Source organism: Gymnodraco acuticeps, unplaced genomic scaffold, assembly GCF_902827175.1.
Source record: "Gymnodraco acuticeps unplaced genomic scaffold, fGymAcu1.1, whole genome shotgun sequence".
In the NCBI taxonomy this organism is placed as follows: Eukaryota; Metazoa; Chordata; class Actinopteri; order Perciformes; family Bathydraconidae; genus Gymnodraco; species Gymnodraco acuticeps.
In genome coordinates this window covers 4,767,405-4,776,428 of record NW_022990274.1, presented here as the reverse complement: position 1 = coordinate 4,776,428, position 9,024 = coordinate 4,767,405, and the positions used below count along the sequence as shown (strand labels likewise).

Here is a 9,024-nt window from a genome sequence, read left to right as displayed (position 1 = left end):
TACAGTTTAGGGCACCTGACCCAACACAACCTCACTCACTGGTCTCTTGCTAGTTTGGTATGCTTTCAAATAATCTTGGAGAATTGTTATTATTATATTCAATAACTTCATGTGTAGTGCTACTAGAATCACTTCATACAATAATGGTTTGGAGGAATATATTTTGTATTAATATGAAGATTTTTGTATGTAGTTATTGAGCCGTCATTTCCTCACCGTATAATTCTTTCTAATAAGTACCATAATTGATAAGCTACTTTAGCACATGTCCACGTCAGAGCAGCATGACGCCTTCTTGCAGTGCGCATTATGGGCTGTTTGCCCAAACTCTGAGAGAATGAGGAAGTGCTTTCTCTGATGCCAGTGTGCGTAATCCGAGGGAAAACAAGACTTTTTGTTTCTAAGTGGCAAACTTTTCTTTAGAATCATTTTGATTCCTGCTGGTTTTGTGCGATAATCCACGCTAATAAAAGGTAAGTTATGTGCGTTATTTGTTCAGTAAAGTGTTGGTAAAGTACAGTTACGCTATAGTATTGTGTAACAACAAAGACACGTTTACTTTCGGTTCTTGTTTTTTATGAACAGGAGTCATTCTACAGAAAAGGTGGAATCTGGGTGATACAAATCTGCTGAAATATATTCCTTCTAAAAACATCTAAAACCTGTAGCAATAACTAACTCTTAACTTGATGAATCCACAACAAGTAGAGCTTAAAGTATTCTTATTATTTGTATACATTATACAATACAAAGCTTATTTATATAGGAACGTCACTGGTGTTACGTGTTACCAGGAAGAAGAGTAACACCAGTGACGGTAAAACCAGTGACAATTTGGAGAAAACACTACCATTTTAACAAAATGGCTGCAATGTGTCAGACCAAATGTGGCTTCAGTCAATAACTAAATCGTTTAACTCTTCAATACAATACATTTTCCCATTCCAATGTTCACCCCTAGGGCTATGCAATGAGTAACACTAATGACAGATTTGAAAGACGCATGTAAAATTTGAAGATAAAATGACACCTTTAACAAACAAAGTAAGAAGATCTGACTTTCCTTATGTCTTTGTCCACTGCACTGCCTCAAATGATCTCTTGTTACAGGAGGCACTTCAGAGACAGTACATTATTTAAAAAATAAAAGCGTTTTGTGTAGCAGTAAGTTACACCAATGACGTAATTTTGGGTGACTGACATTTATTTGATATTATTAATAATAATGTGCGGTTTTTTGTATTACCATTTCAGTGTTATATGTAATGCTTGTAGTGTTATGTAAATATAAATTAGATTTATTTATTGAAAAAAAATTAAAACTATAGGCTCCACTTCCATGTATGATCAAAGTGACAAGGCAGTTCCTTGACCTTGGCATTTTAAATAAATTGCAATTTATGTATAAAACCATTTTTTATTTAGTAGCCTACCATTGCAAAGACAATCTCTATTTATTCAACATATATAATGAATGTGAGTCTTAGGTCAACATCATGTATTTTGGTGTCTGCAAAAGTAAGTGACAGTACTTCCACCTTTTCTGTAGAATGACCCGGGAACAACAAATCCACATTTACCCTAAAATCTACCAACGTGTAACACTAAAATAAATACTATGAAGCAACCTTAAAGTGTTGACTTCCTATTTGTTCCAAAATACTTTACCGTGTAAAACGTTAATAGTTTCTTAAAGATCATATTAATTTAACGCAAACAAATGAAAGAGACATTGGTGTTATTTTCAGTGTTGGGACTAACGCGTTACAAACTAATGCGTTACTGTAACGCAACTACCTTTTGCGGTAACTAATAACGTTACTACTTACTAGTTACCTATTCCCATTCAGTAACGCTGTTATAGTAGTTACTGTGATTTAAATGAGTGCGTTACTGCGTTACATTATGTGATCCAACTGAACCGAATCTCCCTGCGGATGTAACTTACAGGCGAATACAGCGATGTCCTCTCACAGTACCATGGAAAAGTGAAAGTGACCAGAGAGGAGTGATGATTGACTAACGCGGGGTAACATTTCAGGGTAAGCCAATCAGAGACAGAGTTGGGCGGGTCTTGCCTTATGGGGAAAAATACACACACACACACACACACACACACACACACACACACACACACACACACACACACACACACACACACACACACACACACACACACACACACACACACACACACACACACACAATGGCAAATGCAAGTATCAGCGAGAGCAGCAGCGCATTTACAACTTGGAGATATAACCACTATTTTCAATTTGTGGGGATAAAGGACGCAAACAATATTAGGGTCAAATGTAAACTGTGTGCAGGACAGAAAGCATTGTCCGCATCGAATAACAGCAATGCCAATCTCCTGAAGTACCTAAGGGGCTATAAAACTAGTCGCCAAAGACCCCACCGTCTCAACCAGATGGAGCAACACCATCTAAACAGCCAAAAAACGATTTTTTAAAATCGCCACATGTCACCCAGAGTCAACTAAACAGATTGATTGCCAGGTATGTTGTTGAGGACATGCTGCCCATCGCAACGGTCGTGTATGTTGCCTTCAGAGAACTAGTCAGCAAAATACCAGTGAAAGCAGTGAAACAACACAAAAACTTGTATTTTTATTGTTATTATTTTTAAAGTAATATAATATAGTAACTAAACTATTACTAGTTACACGTAACTTGCTCAACACTGGTTATTTTCAGAGGTGGAAGAGGTACTCAGGTTATTAACCTAAGTAAAATGAGCAAATAGAGCCTACAGTCAAACATATTGTACTCAAACAATTGCAACACCAACAAGTGGTTAGGACATGGGGTAAGAACATTCTTTTTATAATCTTCAACTATACAATTTCAGGCAACGTAATTAAATATGTGTTATATTTTTTGGACATTACATATTTTTTGTAAAGTTAGAATTTTCCCAGGCACACAACATTTGCGTTGTAATTGTGTAATTATAAAATGGTATTGTTAGTATTGTTATTGTGTGAAACCAAAAGCTTTTTAATTTGTAGTATGATACATTTTCAGTCATTTTCAGTGAAGATTATTTGTGTTGTATTAATATATTGACCCCAATTTTTATAACAAACATCAACACATTTGTGTGTCACCACAAATGTAAAACAAAATGGCCATGGTCTCAATATGATAACATTTTAAAATCATTTTTACATATTGTCTTTTGAATGTTGTTTATAGAAAATGATGAACACCACACACCACAGGCAATCATATCACACCATTTGGCTAATGCTTTGCTCTTGTTTGATACTTTAAGTATTTGTGAAACTGCCATAACCCCGAATATAATGTCTCTCTCGTTGCAGATCATGGACAAACTGGAGTCCGTGAAGGCAAGACTCTGTACGTGGCTTTCAGAGGACCCTGATTTTATCCTCACCAAGTGTGGGAATATGTTACTCATGAACGAGTTTCGGGAGGCACAAAAACAAAGCAATGCATTAGAAAAGATGGAAGTGCTTTTGAGCATAATAATTACAAAGGGAGACGATACCTGTCACTCTTTCTTAGACATCCTGAAGGAGAATCAAGCGCACTACAAGCAACTGAAGCAGATTTTCAACCCTGCACCTCAAAGTAAGGCCTCTAAATTCCTGTGTACAGCTACGTATAACCTCAACATGCAGCTGACATATGCTTTTTATTAACATTTACAGAGTCAGCTGCACCCACTGCGCACGCTGACAGTTGCAGTGTTGTTACCATAAGAGAGATAACAGATGTAAAAGCAGAAACTCTCAACATGGAGATTAAAACGGAGATGGATCCACGGAGTTGGAAAACTGGTAAGCTTATATATTTCCAATACAGGATGAAATCACATAATTTGAAAAATCGCATTTGCATACTTCAGAATCAATCATTTACAAATCAATGTTGGTATGGACCTTATTCTAAACACATTAAATAAGAGATAGCAACATTTTACGCAACTTCGAGGACATTCAAGTGTTTATTTTGGCAACCCTTGTGGACAATATCGGTAGCCCCCCATGCAAATTCATACAAAACAATATCTTGCAATTTATTTACAAAGAAATAGAACCCAGCTCTATCACTGTCCCTTTATTTACACAAGATTTCACACAAAATAACATTTTCAAAAAAATAAATAAAACACAAAGTATCTCTATATAAAGCTATACAGTATAAGGTCAATAACTGTTATATGATGATGGTGAAACAAACTCAACTTTGATTTAGCCACTTGTGTTTATTCACATATTGACGACAAACCAGGTCAATAGACAATTCAGGATTATTTTTGGATTCTTTCAAATTCTATTTATCTTGATGCTACTCCAGTTTAATGGCAATTTGGATGTTTCAATGTCCTAGATTCTGGTTGACATTATTTTAGGTTTAAATCATACTGATCATACTGTACACAGACACATAACAGATTCATTTTCTGGTCGTTGGATGCAGTTTAGTTAGCTGTTTATTGAAGATCTGTACAATACCAATGTTGTGGTGAGTTGATGAATGAGTTCTCTGTGAGCATCTGGCAAGATAAATATAAACAAAATACATTGACATGCCAACAATACACATACATGGATCCTACATCCAGTATCAGCCATAACCACATCATTTCATGTCAAATAACTATTCTCTTCCTGACACCTCTTCCTGCTTCCATCTACGCCATAAATCATTTTGTCTGATTTTGTGGGAAATCCTGGGACAGGCATTCAGAATGACTTTATGAAACAATCTCTTTGCCTATAGTCTTGTTTGCTTTTGTAAGTCATATACATGCATCAGTATTTTATTACATAACCCGTTAGACTCCTTGTAGTCATTTTAAATGATTCATGTTTTTTTCTTATTTCAGGAACTGCTGTTGGACCAGTTCTCCAAGGAGATTACACTGCTCTTAATGGCAGTGTAATCTGTGCTGACAAAATATCTGATGTCAAAATTGATGTTCTAAACTTATCAGTGTCTGTGAAATCAGTGAATACAGGTAAGATTTAAACAACTTGCGTTACATATTTGTTCTGTATAAATGTTCTATCTGGACATTTTAGTCAATCCTAACTCTGCTTTCTTATCAGGTAGACAAGACACTGCCACCCCATCAGTAGACGAGACACTGCCATCCCATCAGGTACAGCACATACACACAATTGTAGAAACCATTACATTATAAAATAGTTTGTTTTGTTTTTTGGGGAGTTTTTGTCATTACCAAGAATGGGATAAACTCAAGGGTGACCTTTGTATGCCTCTGCTGTTTAAGGTAATAATTAACAGGGGTAATAGCAAGTTGACATCGCCAAACTAGCTCTCTTTTTTTTTTTTAATTATTCACAAGTTTGATTAAAATGCTCATTGCATGTTATATCGAATGAAACATCCAATTGTGTTAAAGACAATGCACATGTTACTAACATGACAAACAAATGAAAATAACGAACATGTCTAGACAGCTAGCTAACAGCGTCAATCGTCACTTCTGATGAGGATACAGCCGCAGTGTGCAATTTCAGACAAAAGTATGGGCTCAGAACAGTCTCATAATACACACATGCACACAGAAGGATTCACACTTGTATTTCATGATCCGCATATACATGTAAATAAAATCCAAATACAGAAAAAAGTTTTATATATGTATTTTTGATCCTCACATATTTGTTTTCCGTTTAAATCCTCTGAACCTGCAACACAAACCGCTTTCTGTGCACGGATCGGATCGCTGTGCATTCGTGTGTGGGTTTTTTGAGACTCCCCTGACGGTCACCCGATTCGTACTTGTAATTTTTTCTATCTATAGCCAATCAGATGTCTCCTCAATTTTAAGCCAATCACATGAGCGCGCCCTCACGAGGGTATGATTTCTTGCGTTCATGACGTAGCGCTTCATGTACGCATTTTGCGCAGCGTGGAGCTGACAGGTCCATGGAGCCTGCCTGCAGGCGCTAATCTCAGGACACCTCCACTCTCAGTACATTGCCACTTTCCGAACAGGAAATGCACGCAAATACAAGCCTTTATATTATTAAGGTACAGCGCCACTTTCCGTGGGTGCTAGACAGTGTGTGAACTGTCAACGGGGGGAGCCTCGCTGCGAGGAAACGGTGGACCTCTGTCGCCTGTCAAAGCAACTTTAGATGGCCCTGCCGGTACCGAGGTGGGCAGATCGGAGTGGCCCGACCGGCCCACTGAAGCTGACTCAGATGAATGAGGAGAGTAAACAGCTGACAGCCGGCAAGAAAGTCGAGCGATTATTCGCATCGCGTCCGGTGTGAACGCAACATTATTACAAGTATTATATAATTACAAAATAAAATCGCCACTCTCAGTACAGCACCACTTTCCGAACAGGTAATGCATGCAAATAAAAATATTTTACATTATTATTATCAATAATAATATATATACATGTATATAAAAACATCTTGTATTTTAGTTACACCCGCTATTGATTAATTTGGTCAACATTGGACCTTGACACCGTCCACATAGCTATAGTGAAATAATATAATCGAAAACATTAAGCCTCTTTGATTTAATAAGGAGCTGAAACCTCTCTGCTATCTCATCACACACTTCCTTATTTATCTTTGAATAATAATACCGTAAAAATAAAGACGACTATGCTACGGTCCTTCAGTCCTGAGATTAGCGCCTGCAGGCTCCATGGACCTGTCATCTCAGGACAGCGCAAAATGCGTATATGAAGTGCTACGTCATGAACGCAATAAATCATACCCTCATGTGATTGGCTTAGAATGGAGGAGACATCTGATTGACTATAGATAGAAACAATTACAAGTACGAATCGGCTGACCGTCAGGGGAGTCTCAAAAAACCCACACACGAATGCACAGCGATCCGTGCACAGAAAGCGGTTTGTGTTTGCAGGTTCAGAGGATTTAAACGGAAAACAAATATGTGAGGATCAAAAATACATATGTAAAACTTTTTTCTGTATTTGGATTTTATTTACATGTATATGAAACGGAACACATTTGTGTGTGCATTGAAAAACACAAGTGTGGATCCTTTTGCGGATCATGAAATACAAGTGTGAATCCTTCTGTGTGCATGTGTGTATTATGAGACTGTTCTGAGCCCATAAATATAAGCTGTTCGAAATTCATAAACTGCATAAATGTTTAATAATAATAATATATTAATTTTATATAGCGCTTTTCTGGACCCAAAGACGCTTTACATTTGGGAGGGGGGGTATACAAACAAAACAAAACAAAAAAACAAACAAAACAAAACAAAAAAACACAACAGAAAAGCAGTCAGGAGGAAGTTGATTAAGAGGGGGGGGGCTTTATAGATAAAGAGTTGAAAAGGTGGGTTTTGAGGCGGGACTGGTTTACAATGCAAACATGTATTTTTACGAAGATAATTGTCAAAATGTACACAGCCACTGCTTCCAGTTTGTGTGCTTAGCTAAGCTAATTGTCGGGCGGCTCTATCTGACCATTTTGAGGCTCCAGATGTACAGTATGTGAAACGTTTTTGGTGAAAAGTGTCAGTCGTAAAAACATTTTTTTAAAATCATATCAGTTAGAGCTTACATCACAAAGTTGGGAGTTAAAGTGGACAAAACCATTGTCCTGTCCATAATACAAGTTAAACTTTTGTTAAATATTGATGATCAATTCTACTGTCTGTTCCAGGGCCCGGCTGCCAAAATGATTATTTCGAACAAGTTGAGACTCATTGACTGCCTGAGTGCGGATCCATCCTTCATTTTGCAGAATGTGCAACAAAAGAATATTGTCTCAAATAGACAATATGGGAATTTGAAAGATCTCTCACAGCGAGAGGAAACCATCATAAAGCTCATCGACCTAGTGATTAGAAAAGATGAAAAGGCCTGCTCTCTTTTTCTTGAAGTTCTCAAACAGCCTGATATTCTTGAGACTTATCCGAATCTCAACGAAATCCAATGGTGATGAGCAGAAGTGGAAACAATGTATTAACAGTTAAGGTGAACAAGACATGGGTGTTATGATGTTATCTTGTCTTGTATATTTCATTATTAACTGTTGTTTTTTCTGATGAAAAGTACATATTTGAAATACATCCTTTACACATAGTAAGGATAACAGCCAATGTTTGCATTTTAGGGGTTTTAGCTTACAATTGGAAAAGGTTTTGGTATTTTAAATGTCCCCTATTATACTCTTTTTCAACAATATTGTTTAGATCCTTAGATATAATAATAATATTGGGAGGGATGAAACCCTTTTTAATGGTCACACATGCAGAGCACACAGTGACATTTGTTCTCTGCTTTTAACCCATCCTAGTACCAGGGGTCTAGTACTAGGAGCAGTGGACAGCTATTGTATTTGTATATATACAAAACATGTCTCTGAAGTGTTTGGTTCAAAATCCCTAAGAGATCATGCATTGTAGCATGCCATACACCCATCAGAATAAGCCATTTATATTGCTTTAGGAGGAGATTCATGTGATAAGGTGGGCGGTTGTTACCATGGTTGGTTATTGGCCAGTGGATGCACGACCCAAAAAACGAATGATGTCATCATAAAGTGGCCACAATCGGATTTTATTTATGTATAATATACATGAAAAAGTGAATACGGCATAATTGGTGACCCTTAAGGTAAAATCACTATTTGCAATAGCTTCCTGATGAGGAGCCAATCGCTGTCATTCACACTGGGGATCCTGGGGATATTTAAATGTGTGTTTTAAACCTGATAAAAAGCTTGCACCAATATCTGTCATCTGTCATTAGGAGAAAACAAATAAAAAGGAAATGTAGATACTGGATATTCCTGAGTAAATGGACTAGTAATATCTATTATGAGCCACTAGAGGTCGCAATTGTTAAGGATTTGTTTGTTGTTATCATTTGTTTGTCATGTTAGTAAAATGCGCATTGTGTTTAACACAATTTGATGTTTGATTCCATTCAAACATGCAATGAGCATTTTAGTCAAACTTGTGAATAATTTTAAAAACTAACAATCTAAGAAAT

At 36.8% G+C, this 9,024-nt stretch overlaps 1 protein-coding gene across 2 annotated transcripts; it reads left to right on the top strand.

The window, feature by feature from the left end:
* Positions 1 to 318: 318 nt before the first annotated feature.
* LOC117549532 lies at positions 319 to 8,816 on the top strand. Of its 2 annotated transcripts, XM_034221530.1 has the most exons (7): positions 319 to 473; positions 1,951 to 2,042; positions 3,347 to 3,617; positions 3,698 to 3,826; positions 4,879 to 5,010; positions 5,102 to 5,154; positions 7,691 to 8,816. In XM_034221530.1, the coding sequence occupies exons 3-7, from the start codon at positions 3,350 to 3,352 to the stop codon at positions 7,967 to 7,969; spliced, it is 861 nt and encodes a 286-aa protein (XP_034077421.1). In that variant the 5' UTR covers positions 319 to 473; positions 1,951 to 2,042; positions 3,347 to 3,349; the 3' UTR covers positions 7,970 to 8,816. The 2 variants fall into 2 exon arrangements, with proteins under 2 accessions (XP_034077421.1, XP_034077422.1); XM_034221531.1 differs by lacking the exon at positions 1,951 to 2,042.
* Positions 8,817 to 9,024: the final 208 nt, after the last annotated feature.

What these genes read in the sequence shown, in the direction of transcription:
- LOC117549532 (XM_034221531.1), top strand. Translation starts at nt 3,350, where the DNA reads ATGGACAAACTGGAGTCCGTGAAGGCAAGACTCTGTACGTGGCTTTCA. An exon ending in TCCACGGAGTTGGAAAACTG is followed by an intron (nt 3,827 to 4,878) that starts GTAAGCTTATAT and finishes TTCTTATTTCAG; the next exon opens with GAACTGCTGTTGGACCAGTT. An exon ending in TGTGAAATCAGTGAATACAG is followed by an intron (nt 5,011 to 5,101) that starts GTAAGATTTAAA and finishes CTTTCTTATCAG; the next exon opens with GTAGACAAGACACTGCCACC.